The sequence below is a fragment of the Oncorhynchus gorbuscha genome, linkage group LG22 (assembly GCF_021184085.1).
Source record: "Oncorhynchus gorbuscha isolate QuinsamMale2020 ecotype Even-year linkage group LG22, OgorEven_v1.0, whole genome shotgun sequence".
NCBI classification, from domain to species: domain Eukaryota; kingdom Metazoa; phylum Chordata; class Actinopteri; order Salmoniformes; family Salmonidae; genus Oncorhynchus; species Oncorhynchus gorbuscha.
Window position 1 is genome coordinate 16,477,334 of NC_060194.1, and position 19,322 is coordinate 16,496,655.

The window sequence follows — 19,322 nt, forward strand, 5'->3', positions numbered from 1 at the left end:
ACAGACAGACAGACAGACAGACAGACAGACAGACAGACAGACAGACAGACAGACAGACAGACAGACAGACAGACAGACAGACAGACAGACAGACAGACAGACAGACAGACAGACAGACAGACAGGCAGACAGGCAGGCAGGCAGGCAGGCAGGCAGGCAGGCACGCACGCACGCACACACACACACACACACACACACACAGACACACACAGACACACACACACTATTACTTCCCTATCAATCGGTTTGGAAGTAGAAATGTGTGTGCCGAAATGCGCCGACTTTTTTTTTTTATTACATAAGAGGAAGGCGGATGGAATGTAATGTTGTCAGGTATCAGTATTCCTCCTGTTCCCCTGATGACTTAATCTTATCACTTGGAACACTCCATACTGCGGCTTTGATCACATTAACTGTTGAAATAGTCTCTGATAAGGTCTTTCATTTAGATTGCAATGATATGTGTATATTTTGAGGTTCTGCCGCTGCGTGCTGAGAGGAGCGAACAGGAGTAGACTCACGAATAGAAATGGTAGAATTAACAGAAAGCTGAGAGGAGATAGAAGGAGGGACAGAGACTTTTTTTATTCTCTGGAATGGGGTGTCGTAGTTCCATCCTGGCTCTGTGTGTTTGTGAGGCATTTAGACCCTGTGTCACCAGTCAGTCCCACACACTGTCCTTCCTGACCTCCCCCTCCCCGCCCCCATCCCAGATAATCCCCTCCCTGCCCCAATCCGACCTACTGTGAGTGCACTTAGAGTTGGACACTGTGGCCCCGGAGTTATATACAAGTACGCCCCCTGTGCAGGATGCTAGTCTGTGGCATGGCAGTTCTGGCTGGGACAAGGTTTAACGTGAGGTAGGCTGAACGTGAGGTAGGCTGTACTAACCCTCTGGTGTCTGTCCCTGTGGCAGGCTCTTCTCTCTGACAGTGTAATTGGCTGAGAAGCCCTCTCTGGCGATGGCGTTGTCAGTGTTGATGGTCATAGACAGGATCCCAGTGTAGGAGATGACCCGTCCAGGACTGCTGTTACCACAGTACCGCCCGATGTGGGGACCCACTGGGAGGGAGGGAGGGAGTGATTGAGGGAGGGAGGGAGGGAGGGAGAGAGAGACAGAGAGAGAGAGAGAGAGAGAGAGAGAGAGAGAGAGAGAGAGAGAGAGAGAGAGAGAGAGAGAGAGAGAGAGAGGGAGGGAGGGAGAGAGAGAGAGAGAGAGAGAGAGAGAGAGAGAGAGAGAGAGAGAGAGAGAGAGAGAGAGAGAGAGAGAGAGAGAGAGAGAGAGTTAAGGAAATAGGAACAGAAATAGGAACAGAAAGAGGAACAGAAAGAGGAACAGAAAGAGGAACAGAAAGACAAAAACAAAGAGTTATGTCAACTCTATGACAGTAGGTGCCAAGACAACATCATGATTCAGCTACAGTGAAGCTCCAAAAGTATTGGGGCAGTGAATTGTTTGTTGTTGTTTTAGCTCAATACTCCAGCACTTTGGATTTGAAATGACACAATGACTTTGAGGTTATAGTGCAGACTCTCTGCTGTAATTTGAGGGTATTTTCATCCATACAGTATCGGGTGAACCGTTTAGAAATTAGAGCACTTTTTGAACATACTGTAGTCCTCCTATTTTAGGGGGCCAAAAGTATTAGGACAAACTCATTCAAGTGTATTCAAGTAGTCAAAAGGTTAGTATTTGGTCTCATATTCCTAGCACGCAATGACAAACTACAAGCTTGTGACTCCACAAACTTGTTGGAAACATTTCCTGTTTGTTTTGGTTGTGTTTCAGATAAGCTTGTGCCCAATGGAAAGTAATGGTAATATATTGTGTCATTTTAGAGTCACTTTCTACTACTACCATGATAACGGAGAGTCCTGAAGGAATCATGAATAATGATGAGTGGTTAGTTACAGACACACAAATATCATACCCCCATTACAATAACAGGTGAGGTTAGCATGTTTTTTATTTTTTTTGGGGGGGGGGGGATTATATTAATGCATCTGTAACTTTCTCACTCATCATTTTTCCCGATTCATTCAGGATTATCCGGTATCATGGTAGTATCCACATTAATGTAGAAGTGTTTAGAAATACACTCTATTCTTATTTTCAGTCAAAGTGACTCCAAAATGACAGCCAATATATAACGTGTATATGGCACAGAAAAAATGTCCCTCATCTCCAATTATGTGTCAAGGTAATATATTGAATGTTACTTCCCTATTTTGTCTCCATTTCCCTCTCTTTTTTGTCAAATGTATTGTGACAAAGTAAATAACTCTCTGAGATATAGGCTACAGTGTTCTGTCTGCTATCTGGACTGTTACACATCTACACACCGCAAATACAAAGCTTTAGCAGACACCGGGACAGACAACATGTTTATGAGGTGTGTGATAGTTTCTTAAGGGCTGTGCCAGTCCTGTCTCGAATGGCACATTATCCGCTACAAGACCATGGTGCTTGCCTTACGGAGCTGTGAGGGGAACGGCACCTCCAGGCTCTGATCAGGCCTGCTCTCCTCCCTACCACTGAGGAAGTACAGCTCCCGCTCAGCCCAGTCAAAACTGTTCGCTGCTCTGGCTCCCCAATGGTGGAACAAACTCCCTCACGACGCCAGGACAGCGGAGTCAATCACCACCTTCCGGAGACACCTGAAACCCCACCTCTTTAAGGAATACTTAGGATAGGATAAAGTAATCCTTCTCACCCCCCCCCCCTTAAAATATTTAGATGCACTATTGTAAAGTGGCTGTTCCACTGGATGTCATAAGGTGAATGCACCAATTTGTAAGTCGCTCTGGATAAGAGCGTCTGCTAAATGACTTAAATGTAAATGTAAAAATTCCCTTTTTTAGTGTTCTAGTTTGGGACAAAGACCCTAGCCAGGCAAGGCCCTAGTATAGAGGGAGTCTCAGGGAGACAGACAAAGCAGTGTGCCGAGCCAGGCATTTCCTCCTCTTCTCTTCAGACCTCAGCCCAATCACACAACAATGGAGACCGGGCAAGGCATTCCAGTGAAAAACCATCACTGTAGACCATGAATAGTGTAGGTTCTGCCTGTCTCCTTAATGTGCTAAATCAATCTGTGTGGCCTGGTGGGTGAAAACAACAGCACTGCTGGCTGATGAGACAAATCTGGTTTTCTTTCTCTCCCCCTATCTCTTTCTTTTTCAACACAAGCCCTTCACATTTCCCTCCCTCCCTTTCTCACCTGCAGGGAACCCGTCCCAGATCTCCAGCCAGTCGTAGCGACACAGTGCCCCGGGTGGAGGGGTGGTGTCAGGCTCCATGTCGAACGCGTCGAAGTCCACCACGATCTCGGACATCTTGGGGGCGATGACCATGAAGGTGCAGTCCAGGTTGTTGGGGTACTTGTCTGGGAAGCCTGGCGTCTTTATTACGCCCTTGGATGAGGTGAAGTTTCTGGAGCACTCAGGCCCTGTGGAGAAGTTGAGAGAGGAATATGTATTGTATGTTAAGCGTTGCATGTCATTATCCTGTTTTGATGAATAATATTTGCGTCAATGGCTGTAGGTTTTTGTCTTCAAGCTTGTATTAAATGTATTAATGCTGTTAATAAGCTCCATTCTTATATGCCTGTAACAATAATCATAGTTGAGGATCTGAAAACAAGAAAGGTGTTGCCGTAACTAGAATGTTGTAATTTAGGATTATTTGATGGGCCACCGTAAGTGGTTCATGGGCCCTGAGTCCATTTACTCCATTATCACTGAGGAGTCCACTGAGCCTGTTCCTATTGGTCATACCCTCGGTGACACTAGCTGGCTATGTCTGTGTTTTAACTGGGGGGAACCGTCTGGTATGTATTGACTGCTGCAGTCAGACACAAACACTCTGGGTTGTTTTTGGAGATGTCGCCCAACAAACCCCTCACCCCAACTACACCTCACCCCAACTACACCTCACCCCAATTAAACCCACCCCAACAAACCCCTCACCCCAACTACACCTCACCCCAACAAACCCCACCCCAACAAACCCCTCACCCCAATTACACCCCACCCCAACAAACCCCTCACCCCAACTACACCCCACCCCAACAAACCCCTCACCCCAACTACACCTCACCCCAACAAACCCCACCCCAACAAACCCCTCACCCCAACTACACCTCACCCCAACAAACCCCACCCCAACAAACCCCTCACCCCAATTACACCCCACCCCAACAAACCCCTCACCCCAGCTACACCCCACCCCAACAAACCCCTCACCCCAACTACACCTCACCCCAACAAACCCCACCCCAACAAACCCCTCACCCCAATTACACCCCACCCCAACAAACCCCTCACCCCAACTACACCCCACCCCAACAAACCCCTCACCCCAACTACACCTCACCCCAACAAACCCCTCACCCCCACTGCACCTCACCCCAACAAATAATATCCGTCACCCCAATTACACCCCACCCCAACAAACCCCTCACCCCAACTACACCCCACCCCAACAAACCCCTCACCGCAACTACACCTCACCCCAACAAACCCCACCCCAACAAACCCCTCACCCCAATTACACCCCACCCCAACAAACCCCTCACCCCAACTACACCCCACCCCAACAAACCCCTCACCCCAACTACACCTCACCCCAACAAACCCCTCACCCCCACTGCACCTCACCCCAACAAATAATATCCCTCACCCCAATTACACCCCACCCCAACAAACCCCTCACCCCAACTAAACCCCACCCCAACAAACCCCTCACCCGAACTACACCCCACCCCAACAAACCCCTCACCCGAACTACACCCCACCCCAACAAACCCCTCACCCCAACTACACCCCACCCCAACAAACCCCTCACCCCAACTACACCCCACCCCAACAAACCCCTCACCCCAACTACACCCCACCCCAACAAACCCCTCACCCCAACTACACCCCACCCCAACAAACCCCTCACCCCCACTACACCCCACCCCAACAAACCCCTCACCCCAACTACACCCCACCCCAACAAACCCCTCACCCCAACTACACCCCACCCCAACAAACCCCTCACCCCAACTACACCCCACCCCAACAAACCCCTCACCCCAACTACACCCCACCCCAACAAACCCCTCACCCCAACTACACCCCACCCCAACAAACCCCTCACCCCAACTACACCCCACCCCAACAAACCCCTCACCCCAACTACACCCCACCCCAACAAACCCCCTCACCCCCACTACACCCACCCCAACAAACCCCTCACCCCCACTGCACCCCACCCAAACAAATCTCTCACCCCAACTACACCCCACCCCACCCCTCATCCCCACTGCACCCCACCCCAACAAATCCCTCGCCCCAACTACATCCCACCCCAACGAACCCCTCATCCCAAGTTCACCCCACCCCAACAAATCCCTCACCCCAACAAACCCCTCACCCTCACTCCACCCCACCCCCAATGAGTCTCAGTCAGGAAGAGACCACTCCCCACTGTGAAGACTGAAGAGCTCTTTTCATGATTGCTCTGCTGAAGAAGTGGCCTGAAGAAACTATCTGGCCCCTGTACACATTCAGCTTCTACAACTAATGTACAACATGTTCAAAAAACGGTTCTGGTGACACAACAGAGAGCTTTCGCTGTCTCCATAAATGCTTTGTGTAATTATTTTACACAATTGTATCAAAACCATTGCTCAAAATGCATAGTACAGTGTACAGGACCTGTGAGCCTGTTGGTAGACCCCCACATGCCTATGAAGACAGACACAGTTCACCTCAGTCCAAAAGCCAGGGAGTCACTCGACCCTCTTCCCCCTGTCATAAAGGGACATGTGCAAGCCCAGGTTACTGTTGTAACATTGACTGCCCTTTGTAAGGAAGACGAGATGACAGAGGCACACAGTGTTGATGAGAGATTGTCTTCCCTGCACATACGCCCATCAATGAATCTCCTGCCAAACTCCACCCACTTTGATGGAGACCCTTCCCTATCTAAGCCACAGTTTGAAGTGGTTCTGTAAAAATGGCCGTCTTTCAAAACCACAAGACGTGTTTTTGGTTCGAGGAATGGCAGTGAAACGACAGTGAGAGGAGAGAGCTAGACAGATATAGCCTTACGGTTCTGTGGAGGACCTGGTGTGTATCATTTACACAGCCATTGATGCATATTATGTGGTCAATGAGAGGAGGAGCTCTGGCAATGGCGGGCAGATGTGCTCCATTTGTTTGTTGTATCCCAAATGACACCCTATTCCCTATATAGTGAGTGCACTGCTTTTGACCAGGGCTCTGGCTGAAAGTAGTGCATTATGTAGGGAATAGGGTGGTATTTGGGAAGCAAGCCATATTCATTAGTCACCCTGACGATATGCTATCTTTAACACAAATGGTGCTTGTCGTCATCACGAGAGCCGTTAACGACCAATTCCAGTGTTGCGTTTCTCTCTTTGTAATGGTAGACTTGTAGTCAGCGCCGTAGCTTGGTTTGTCACAGTATATTACATTGGTAAATGGGAGCATAGCCATAGAGGGAACAACAGGGCAATATGCTTTTGCGAATGTAATGGGTTTTTAAATGTGACAAGAGGGGACTCCAACATGTCATGGGATTATGTAGGCGGGACAATTTTTTACTCATACACTTGGGTGTGTCCCAAATTATACCCTCTTGTACCCTATATAGTGCACTACTTCTGACTACAACTTTTCGAAGATACAGTGCACTATATAGGGAACAGGGTGCCATTTGGGGCGCACCTTGGTTAAAACAACCCACATTTGGCTGCCCCCACCCCCCACCCCATCCCACCCAACTCCCCCTGCCTCTACCTCCCTCTGCTGTTCTAGATTCAGATTCAGCCTATCCTTGTCAGAGCATCCATTTAATGTGTAGGTCACCCTCAAACCTCCAATGACAAACAGCCCATTAACTAAATGAGCCTGGGGTCTCCTGCACCTGTCTGGTACATCCTCCCTACTCTCTCTCTCTATGTCTCTCTCTCTGTCTCTTTATATTTCTTTCTTTCACTCTCTCCATCTCTCTCCTCTATCAATTCCCTCTGCCTCCTTTCCTCTCTCTCTCTCTCTCTCTCTCTCTCTCTCTCTCTCTCTCTCTCTCTCTCTCTCTCTCTCTCTCTCTCTCTCTCTCTCTCTCTCTCTCTCTCTCTCTCTCTCTCTCTCTCTCTCTCTCTCTCTCTCTCTCTCTCTCTCTCTCTCTCTCTCTCTCTCTCTCTCTCTCAGACTTGAGCCTGTAAAACCTTGAACAGAAGACTCAGCCTCTTAGTGACAAATCCTTACTCCCACTTAAGTCGAATTTTCCCTTAGTCTCCCGTTGCTATCAATGAATCACTAAGTGAACATGTGACTTAAGTGGAAGTTAGAATTTGCCCCTAAGACGTTAAGTCTTTATTTGAACAGAGGGACACAAGTAATAACACACAACAGTTAGAAATACTTTACAAACGGTTCAACACCATATCCAAAGAGGCTGACCTGTCTTGAAGACTTCGTAACGTACGGAGAAACCAGCCCCGTGGGTTTCGTAGTCGGACACAAACTTGATGAGAAGCTGGCTGCCGCTTGAGATGATAGGGGAGGGAGCGATCTTCCCACAGAACTTCCCCAGGGTTGGAGCCTTCTCGTCCCCACCGTTAAACACCTCCACATAGTCATACCTGAGGAGAGGACATAGGAGAGGATCAGTGTAAGACTTACTGTACAAAACTGCTGCTGCTATAGCTAACAATAGTGTAGCAGTAGTAGTAGTAGTAGTAGTAGTAGTATAAAGCCTTGTCAGAGCCAGAACGACCCGTAGAAAGGCCTCCCGAGTGGCGCAGTGGTCTAAGACACTGCATCGCAGTGCTAGCTGTGCCACTAGAGATTCTGGTCTCAGACAGCGGTTTGGGTTAATCATACAATAGCTCTGCTCCTCAAACCCAACTCCTTTGTTAGGTTTAGAGATTTGACCACACGCCCTCAATCTACTGAGATGAAAAGACCGTTGTAGAATGCTATGGATGGATGATATGGGAGTTGAGGTAACTACTGAGGGTCTATACCCACTGGGAGGGTTATAATAAGAAGACAAGGAAGATGAGGAAACATGAGAATGTTTGTACTCCCACGGAGCAGTGTGCTCCAGGGGTGACTTCATCTGCCTCTGTTATCAGTGTTCCATGGGAACCTCAGACAACATCACACATTATCGTCCCATAAATTATCGGCTCATGTATTGTCGCCTCATACATGGTCACTTCATACATTATAACCTCATACATTATCACCTGAAATATTATCAGCTCATTCTTAAATAGACCATTCCCTGTGCCCTACCACTCTGGGTCAGCTAACAAAGATTGTGCTGCCATCCTGTTAGAAGATAACAGATTATTTTATTACAATGGTTAAATTGGATTTTCATTGTGTTCAATGGTGTTATTTGCCCCCTAGTGGCGCTTTCTGGTACTTAGAAAGACAACGCAAACGGGAAGTTCAGAATTTGTTTTGCACGCAAAGAAGCAGCTACAAGCAACGCTACGGTGCAGGTCTTTCAATGTAGTTATTTCTTGTCACGCTTCAGCCTTGGAAAAATATTTGTTTGTAAGTTCGATTCAAGCATTTAGCTAATGATGATAATCTTGTTATTGATAGAGTTTCTTACATATCAATGTTGGTTGCATTTACTCACAAATTGCAATGCCTTTTGTGTATGTCGTTAGCTGTATTACTTTGCTCATGCGTCATGCAAACGAATTGTAAAATATACAATACTGTAGTTTTGTTACTGTTTCTAGTGTAATATGCTTTGTTATTCTACATAGATGGTTATACATTATTAGAGTAATGAAAGGAGCAATTACCATATGGTTAACAATTAGATATATGGTTTGGCATCATGCCAGATGCATGGTACCTTAGCACGTGCTTTGTATTATGCAACTTCAAATGTTTAATGTACAGCTACAGTATGTCGGTGTGAATTGAACACTAAAGTATATTCTTTTCTGTATTTTGCAGTTTCACAACATAAATATATTCATTCAAGAAAAGTCACGCCTTGGGAGTTTTATTGAAGACTTAGTTGTTAGCTATCTGTCTAGTTTTGCATGGGAACGCAACTCAAGGGCAGAATAAAGATAATTCTCTAATCTCTACAGTACTAGAATGTGCGTACATGTTTGTGTGTGTACTGTAACGTCTGTGTGTGAGTGTTTGAGAACAATCGGAGGATAACCCAACACTAATCTTGGTTACCCAGAAGTAAAGTGCTCGCGAGAGTTGTCACTCCCGTTTAAAGTGAATCTGTCCACAAAACATGAACCCAACCCCAACCCTTCTGTTTTATACTGTACCTAATTCAATTAAACGTAATTGGGTGTGAACTGGTAAGGCACTCTCTCTCTCTCATGTGTGACCGTGTGTATGTGTGTGAAATGCGGAGATGAAATGATGAGCTCATGGTGCCTGTTGGAGAACATACTACTTTTTTTCCAGGCACAGCCGAGCCAACAACCCTTTTCCTTTCTGAGCCAGCTGTGGAAACAGCCTCTGCCTGGCCTGCAAAAATAAGTTTAGGGCTACACCTCAAATGGCACCCTATTCCCTATGTAAGTGCCCTACTTTTGACCAGGGCCCGGGTCAAAGGTAGTGCACTATATAGGGAATAGGATGCCATTGGGGACGTATCCTAGGCTTTACACATAGCTACTTCATCAGCAAGTTTGCCCAGGAGTTTGATTCTGTACGTAGACAGCCCCATCATGGTACATTGGCAGAGGCATTTCTCTCTGTGGACAAGTTGTTTTCTCATGGCTAAGAACACAAGCCCTTGTAAAAAGCTGTTGACGTGAGGTTTTAGACAATGCCCTTTTCAAGGCAACTACTAGAGGCCTGGTTTGTTCTCTCATTGGGCTCTCAGGCACCTCTCTGGTGTGTGTGTGTGTGTGTGTGTGTGTGTGTGTGTGTGTGTGTGTGTGTGTGTGTGTGTGTGTGTGTGTGTGTGTGTGTGTGTGTGTGTGTGTGTGTGTGTGTGTGTGTGTGTGTGTGTGTGTGTGTGTGTGTGTGTGTGTGTGTGTGTGTGTGTGTGTGTGTGTGTGTGTGTGTGAGAGAGAGTATATCTTTGTAACCCAGCCTGCTAACATATGGACAACACGTGAACCAATAGTATCTACTCTAACCACACAAATCAATGTGAACACACTAACCGTTTTGTTTACCCCACGGATCACACATAATGGGATCAATATGTAAAATGAAAACAGCAACACTGCAAGTACTGGATGGTACTCAAGGGTGAATGAGTATTTTCTGAATCCTGTATAGTTGACTCTTCCTAATCCCATGGCTGCTGTCTAAGCAGGCTTGATGACGACGGCTGTCTCTGTCCCACTCCCCCAAAAAACTCCCCATCCTCGGGTGGATTAGAGATCACCAATGAAGGGTTCCACCTCTCCTCTTTTTAATTTCCCTGTAGGATTCACTGTGGGTTCTTTTTGCTGCCTGTGTGGAAATAGAGGGGGAAGGATGGGGTTGCTCATCCTCCTCAGCTGCTTGGCCCAATTGAACTGCAAACGGAGTGGGGTTGGGAGGACGAGGAGAGAGAGACAGAGAGAGGGAGAGAGAGCGAAAGAGAAAGACAAAAGAGAGAAAGAGAGAAAGGGAGGGAGGGGTTGGTGTCTGTCTGCACCAGCAGGGAGGCACAGTGTTGCATTCTGTTCTAAGACACACCATCTGTAGGGTTGCATCTAATTTTAGGGCCGGGGGAGTGACTAGGAGTGAGTGAGTTTGTCCTGGAAGTGTGTCTCTGTCTCTGGCAATGGTGTTACAGCTGTGTCTGGCTAACGGTATGTCTGACTGTGTCTGATGAGACATTTTCCATCTGCCCTGGAGCAGGACCCAGCTGAGACTCAGACAGAGTGTGTCCGTCCATCGACAGTTTCCAGTTTCCAGCCTGTTTGACACCGCAGGCTGAATTAACCCTGAGCGTGGCTTTGCCAGTGGAATCACTAATGACTTGACTTCTCTAGTGAGAGGAGAGGAGAGGATGGAGGGAGGCTGCTAGCCTTGCAGGCACACTGATTTATTCCCAGCGTGTATTTTTTTTGTGTGTGTGTGTGTGTGTGTGTGTGTGCGCAAGTAAAGAAAAGCTGGCCGGGCTTGTAAACGTTCCCATGATGCCTTCCAGATGATAGATGATGGAGATAATATAGCCGTGGGGAGGGTAACACAACTAGCATAGTCCAAATGGTAATAAGATATATGATATAGGAGGACAATTGTTGTGTTAGAATATCACATTCAGTTGTTAAGGAAGTCCTTACTTTAGGACAAGAAGGTTACTACTGTTTTAAGCCCCAGATGGACTTGCTATTGTAGTGTGTGTGTGTGTGTGTGTGTGTGTGTGTGTGTGTGTGTGTGTGTGTGTGTGTGTGTGTGTGTGTGTGTGTGTGTGTGTGTGTGTGTGTGTGTGTGTGTGTGTGTGTGTGTGTGTGTGTGTGTGTGTGTGTGTGTGTGTGTGTGTGTGTGTGTGTGTATTTGTAGTGAACCATAGTAAAGCACTTACCAGACCATTCTCCTAAGAGGGCGTGAATAACCTAACCAGCGATTCTACTGGACAATAAGGGGGAAAGTAGTCTATTTAACAAGGGTGTGAGGATAGATTTTTGGTTGGTTAATAGGGCTGTTTCAGTGAGCAATGAAAGCCCCAGGTCAGGCCTGTATTGCCATCTGCATTCTATCTCCCCATGGTGCTGCTTTTACAAGTCCATCTGAGTGGGGCATGATGCAAATGAATAAAAATGGCATACATACACAACATCACTGAAGTGCTAGGCAATAGTGCTTTACAAGAGGCCACTTAAAACGCTTCCCACAGGTCAAATAAAGCCTGCCGTGAACAGAATGAATAGATTTTATAATGCAGTGTTCATTTAAACATTGGAAACACATTTTATGCCCTAAGCTGTGACTGTCTGTGACCAATAAACTAGTCAGGTGCAAAGATTGTCGTCATAATTCATGTATGTTTTATGTTTGGAGTTTGACTGATGGTATTGTTTGATTATGAGGATCTCTTGGCTGCTGCATTAATGACGACGTGTTTTTATATAGGTGATCATAAGCTACACAATGTACATAGGCAGAGGATAATAGACAGATTCCCTTAAGGACCAGACACTGCAGCGCAGGTGATCCTGGGTGGCGACAAACAACGTACCATAATTACCTGGGTCTTCAACAACAGAGCGCCATTATACAGGTCAAGCTAAGGTGTCTAGAAACAGCGTAAGCCACTGTTAATGAGCACAACGTTACAAAACACCTGTCTGTTCAGGCCTTGAACAAATACAGTCAAATTGAACCGAGGGGAAACAACCACTTAAATGTGTCACTATACCAAATGCCTCAGTCAGTGTACCGTTTAGGTAAAACAAACATTTAAAGTGTGTACCCAAGTCTAAATACTGAAAATTAAACGTATATACATTTGAGAGTTAACGAGAAAAGAGCCCTTTGTCAGATGACACACCGTCTACCCTTCTGCACATTTAAGTGAGTTAAGCGAAAGCAATAAACACTGTCAGTCTGGCCGCGTTTTGACATGGTTTTAGTATTTGTCACCAAGACAAGTTTATCACCCCTTTCTGCCTGAGCCTGAGGGGACATACCTCACAGAGACGGAACCCACTCCCCCAAAACATATGATGTTAATGAACTCAAACTCACCACCTCAACCTCCTCTCAACCTCCCCTGGTAATGGCCTCCTCTCCGCTCAGCTTGACAGACAAAGTCTGCATCCCAAATAGCACCCTATTCCCTATATTGCGCACTACTTTTGACCAGTACCTTTGCAGGGAATAGGTGCCATTTGGGACGCATTCCGGACAGATAGACAGGCAGGCAGACAAACACTGTCACCTTCTCTCTGAAAGAAAAGCAGTGTTCCCTAATGGGGCTTACTGGGCTGTGTGATTCCAGCCGGCTGGCCACAAACACCTCTGTTTCAGCCTTGTAGTGTCTGACTGACCCCGAGATGGAAACACAGACATGGTGACTGGAGTCCTCATGATGATTGGTGATCAAGGCTATTTTTCATCCATATTATAGCACAACAACGTACTTATCAATACATTAATGTTTGTCCTGGCGGTCATTAGAAAGATGTCAATAATCCATTTCTACACAGCACACCTGAAAAACACAAACACCTTTGAGTTGATTCACAAGAGTGACCAGACCATGTCCACTCTCTTCTATCCACATGGGCAGGCAGAGGACACAGCAGTAACTCTTATTTAACTCTTACAGCCGTACTCCAGTCCACTGGCTGTTCTGTTTTGATACAGGTGTAGTCAGTGGTGATACATAGCCCTCTAGTCCTTCCTAATTACAAGCCGTTGAGTGGCCGGGGGGACAGGGGATCTGATCTCCATCCCAAACAGTACCCTATTTACGGTTCTAGTGCACCACGGTCCATAGGGCTCTGGTCAGAAGTAGTGCACTATACAGGGAATAGGGTGCCATTTGGGACACAAGTCTAATCTCCAACTCCAATCTCCAACTCCTCCACAGTCGTGTGGAGAATGAGTCAAGTATTCAAGACATCTGCTGTCCTCTCCAATGATGTATATAAACACTACATTGCTGATGCTATGTATTGGCCAATGAGATGCGCTTCGAAGCCACTTGTCACCTCAGTAGGAGCAGTCCTCCATAGGAATTAATAGAACTCTAGATGATTTCAAGTAAATGTTTCAAGGACAAAATGACATGTATTTAAGATTTTTTTTAAATGTTTACCTCACATTATATATTTTTTTACGTATGCATTAAGGTGTCTAGTGGAATAAACGTGGTAAAAACAAATGTAGACATTAATAAATGCATATCCATAGCTTCCAAAATCTTTTTCACAATGGAGAGGGAGAACCAACATGGGAGACACGGTGGCTTCAAAACAGTGTTCACTGTATATTATGCACATTATGAACACCTGCTCTTTCCATGACATAGACTGACCAGGTGAATCCAGGTGAAAGCTATGATCCCTTATTGATGTCACTTGTTAAATCCACATCAATCAGTCTAGATGAAGGGAAGGAGACATGTTAAATAAGTATTTTAAGCCTTGAGACAATTGAGACATGGATTGTGTATGTGTACCATTCAGAAGGTGAATGGGCAATACAAAATATGTAAGTGCGTTTGAACAGGGTATGGTAGTAGGTGCCGGGCACACTGGTTTGTGTCAAGAACTGCAACACTGTTGGTTTGTCACACTCAACAGTCTGTTGTGTGTATCAAGAATGGTCCAGCACACAAAGGACATCCAGCCAACTTGACACAACTGTGGGAAATGTTGGAGTCAGTGGAGGCTCCTCAGGTGGAAAGGGAGGACCATCCTCCTCAGTGAATTTCATAAAAATAAAAATAGAGAAACATTAAAAATGTTATCCTTTAAAGATAAAACTATACTAAATATATTCACATCATCAAATAATTGATTAAAACAATGAAAGTATACAGTAACTCTGCACCATGGTGTAGCCGGAGGACAGCTGGTTTCCGTCCTCCTCTGGATACATTGACTTCACTACAAAACCTAGGAGGCTCATGTTTCTCACCCCTTCCATAGACTTACACACTCATTATGACAACTTCTGGAGAATGTCCTCCAACCTATCAGAGTTCTTGCAGCATGAACTGGCATGTTGTCAGCCTTATCAAAGGATCAGAGAACCAATCCAGTACTGAAAGCATAAGCTCCAGCTAGCTAGCACTGTAGTGCACAAAATGTGGTGAGTAGTTGACTCAAAGAGAGAGAAAGACAATAGTTGAACAGTTTTGAACAAATGTATTTCTTAACAAATGAAGGAAAAGCAAGAGTGAGAGAGAGATTTCATATTTTGTAAAAAACAACAAAAAACAACACTTTTACTTAGCTAGCGATGCACCTAGCTAGTTTATCCTACTCCAACACCAATCTGAAATAGAGAGGGGTGCTATGTTAGCTAGCGATGCACCGAGCTAGTTTACCCTACTCCAACACCGATCTGAAATAGAGAGGGGTGCTATGTTAGCTAGCGAATGCACCGAGCTAGTTTATCCTACTCCAACACCGATCTGAAATAGAGAGGGGTGCTATGTTAGCTAGCGAATGTACCGAGCTAGTTTATCCTACTCCAACACCAATCTGAAATAGAGAGGGGTGCTAAGTTAGTTAGCGAATGCACCGAGCTAGTTTATCCTACTCCAACACCGATCTGAAATAGAGTGGGGTGCTATGTTAGCTAGTGAATGCACCTAGCTAGTTTATCCTACTCCAACACCGATCTGAAATAGAGAGGGGTGCTATGTTAGCTAGCTGAATGCACCTAGCTAGTTTATCCTACTCCAACACCGATCTGAAATAGAGAGGGGTGCTATGTTAGCTAGCTGAATGCACCTAGCTAGTTTATCCTACTCCAACACCGATCTGAAATAGAGAGGGGTGCTATGTTAGCTAGCTGAATGCACCTAGCTAGTTTATCCTACTCCAACACCGATCTGAAATAGAGAGGGGTGCTATGTTAGCTAGCTGAATGCACCTAGCTAGTTTATCCTACTCCAACACCGATCTGAAATAGAGAGGGGTGCTATGTTAGCTAGCTGGCTATGGCTATCCACTGGAACTGTTCTAAGTCAAGGTAAGCTTTTGGTTATATTAATTTATTGCGACCGGGGCCCGACGGTGTAACTGCTAAACTGCTTGCTGACTGTACACTGTGCTGCAAGATTGTAGTGGGTTTACTTCTAGTAGCTATGTTGACTAGCTATGATGGTGACAAGGTTACCTAATATGGTGACATTAACGATGTAAGCTGTGTGTAGCAGTTAGCGGCTATAATATGACGGGTTGGCTTGGAAAGGTATTAGGAAGGTGTTCTTGATGTTTTGTACACTCAGTGCATATCATTGGTCCTCTCCGGTCCCGCCTAATAAACAATGCTGCTTTATGAGTTCAGACAGACTTGAGGGTCAGCCTGAGGGCCTTGTGTTGCGTGAGGAGCAGATACAAGGCATAGTAGTGACGCCTGATACAGGCGTGCCTTAGACTGCATTCCTCCATGCCACTCGTGATAGAGAGTTATTCTCCGCCAGGGTCCCTGCTGTTGGTGGGCGGCTAACCATAACTTCCTATCTGTCTTCCTATCTGTCACACTATTCCCTATATGGGCCCTGGTCAAATGTAGTGCACTGTATAGGGAATAGAGTGCCATTTGAGACGCAGCCTCTGCCATGCTGAAGTGATATAGACCATCCTCCCTTTAACTGAGGACACTAACTGGGCAACCGTCTGACTCACCTTTGACCCCTTAGAGATCCTGACCTAAGCAGCAAGACGTCTCCCTGCATTCCTATGGACCTTTTGTCCACTCTGAAATCGCCTAAAGCTAGAATCACATGATCCAAACAGAGTCAAAAGCACTCTTCTCATAGATTCTCAGCTTCTTCTCATAGATTAGACATAACATAGTGAACTGAACTCATAAATCTGGGACACTCAATTAGTATGATATATTATGTTTGGTAGGATTACATAAGACAGAAGGTTACTAAAGGTAAAAACGAATGGTCGGTGGTTGGTCAGGGTGGATGGGTGGGTGTATAACCTGAACATCTAGCAACTCAAAGGTTGCATGTTTGAATCTCATACATTTACATTTACATTTAAGTCATTTAGCAGACGCTCTTATCCAGAGCGACTCTCATAATGGACAACTTTAGCATTTTAGCTTAATTAGCAACTTTTCAACTACTTTTAGCTAACCCTTCTGCTTTAACTTAACTCCTAACCTTAACCCTATTCCCCTAATAATAACCCCTAGCCTAGCGAATGTTAGCCACTACAAATTAGAATTCGTAATATATCATATATTTTGCAAAATCGTAGCATATTATAATTTTAGCAAATTCATAAAATATTGTACATTTAGCAAATTCTCAACATATCATACGAATTGCAATTTTTTATTTATCATACTAAATGGATAATGGACATCCACAAATTAATACAAAACATACAAAACGTAACTTAATATCATACTAAATGGAGTGTCTCGGATTTACAAAAAAATATATAAAAGGAAATGCTCCGAGACCATTTTGCTGTATTTGGCTATTTGATGTTCAGTGTCTCATGACTGTTGTTAGCACAGACACGCATACACATCATGTTACCATGGTATCTCAAAAGTCGACATATTAATAGGACAATATGACTATTCACAGTGAACTTTCACTGTCAAGGGGGACAGGCTTTGTACAAACATGCTGTAGACAGCAGGTCCTGGGTTCAAATACTATTTGAATTCGTTTAAAATATTTTGAATGTTTGATCTAGCCTGCCTGGAGTGACAGATGAGCTTGGTGTGCTACTATTCTATTGGTCTATTTAAACCAGGCAAGGTCAATCAAGCACAGATTAAGTATTTGAAATCATTTCAAAGAGTACTTCAACCCAGGTCTGGTACGCAGTTCTTGTGACTCGAGGCGTTTACTAAGTCCTGAAGACATCTGGAAGTGGGTGCTTTCTGTTCTGTAAATCCAGGGAGGGAAAGCAGCTGTGAGATCCCAGTGCAGCACTGCTCTGAATCTGAGTTTTTGTCTAAACTCTCTCCTCGTTAATCTGCTCGTTAGGCCTTAATCTGACATGTGTTTTCATTTGGCTGTGCAGCACTGCAGCCCGCTGATCAGTAGGGAGGCAAAGGACCTCTGATGCTCTGATTACTAAAATGCACTTTAGACTGAAGATGACTGAAGAGCACATTTTATATCCATTGTTTGTGTGTGGGTAAACAGAACACACACAGTGTTCCGTCTCAAATGGCACCCTATATAGTGCACTTATTTTAACCAGAGCCCACAAATGTAATGCACTACAAAGGGAATAAGGTGCCATTTGGGACACAGGACAGTGTTTCGTCTGGTTTAAGCCAATGTGAGTGACTACATTTGCGTTGGAAAACCCGTCCAAACAATCATGACAACAGTCTTGAGAAATAACAAGGAACACAATTGCTCAAAATCAGAATTATAGAACAGTTAATACCTATTTATATATCAAGCGAATGTTTTCTGCTTTAAACAGAAGTCCTCTGGAGGAAGTCTTTACTTATACACAGGATGGTTCATTATTTTTGCATCTGAAATGGCACCCTATTTCCTGTTTAGTGCACTACTTTTGACCAGGGCCCATTGGGCTTCTATATAGTGAATAGGGTGCCATTTGGGACTCACTCCCTCCTGTCATGTTTTTGTAAGTGACTCCGAATTATGTGGCTATTCAGTGAAACCCAGTCGTGAAGTTCACAAATAGTGTTCACAAATAACTGCAAAGATCATTGTCCCAAGATGTTACATTTTACATTTACATTTAAGTCATTTAGCAGACGCTCTTATCCAGAGCGACTTACAAATTGGTGCATTCACCTTATGACATCCAGTGGGACAGTCACTTAACAATAGTGCATCTAAAACTTAAGGGGGGTGAGAGGGATTACTTATCCTATCCTAGGATAAGTAATCCTATGTTAACAGGCTGGCAGTGCCACTGTGCAGGGGGTAAAAATTATTGGAGTGCACTTTGCCCTAATAGAGGAAGGACATGGGTTGTACAGAGTTAAACATACAGAGTTTACATACACCTTAGCCAAAAACGTTTAAACTTAGTTTTTCACAATTCCTGACATTTAATCCTGGAAAAGCGTGTGCGAGTAAAAAATCCCTGTCTTAGGTCAGTTAGGATCACCACTTCATTTTAAGAATGTGAAATGTCAGAATAATAGTAGAGAGAGTATTTCAGGTTGTATTTCAGGTTGTATTTCTTTCATCACATTCCCAGTGGGTCAGACGTTTACATACACTCAATTTGCATGGCCTTTAAATTGTTTAACTTGAGTCAAACGTTTCGGGTAGCCTTCCACAAGCTTCCCACAATAAGATGGGTGAATTTTGGCCAATTCCTCCTGACAGAGCTGGTGTAACTGAGTCAGGTTTGTCGGCCTCTTTGCTCGCACACGCTTTTTCAGTTCTGCCCACAAATTCACGGTTGGGTTGGTGTTCTTTGGCTAGCAAGCCTCCCCCTTTTTCCTCCAAACATAAGGATGGTCATACATTTCTCCAAAAAGTACAATCTTTGTCTCCATGTGCTTTTGCAAACCGTAGTCTGGCTTATTTATGGCGGTTTTTGGAGCAGTGGCATCTTCCTTGCTGAGCGGCCTTTCAGGTTATGTCGATATAGGACTTGTTTTACTGTGGATATAGATACTTTGTACCCATTTCCTCCAGCATCTTCATAAGATCC

At 45.0% G+C, this 19,322-nt stretch overlaps 1 protein-coding gene across 3 annotated transcripts in view; it reads right to left on the reverse strand.

Annotated features, from left to right (window-relative positions):
• Nucleotides 1-19,322, reverse strand: part of LOC124009512 (neuropilin-1a-like) — a 52,996-nt gene that overhangs the window by 19,958 nt on the left and 13,716 nt on the right. For all 3 annotated transcript variants that reach the window (XM_046321360.1, XM_046321359.1, XM_046321358.1), the window contains 3 exons: nt 7,471-7,652; nt 3,219-3,446; nt 892-1,062 (listed from right to left, as the gene is read on the reverse strand). In XM_046321360.1, the coding sequence (XP_046177316.1) occupies nt 892-1,062; nt 3,219-3,446; nt 7,471-7,652 (581 nt within the window). The remainder of the gene's footprint in view (nt 1-891; nt 1,063-3,218; nt 3,447-7,470; nt 7,653-19,322) is intronic.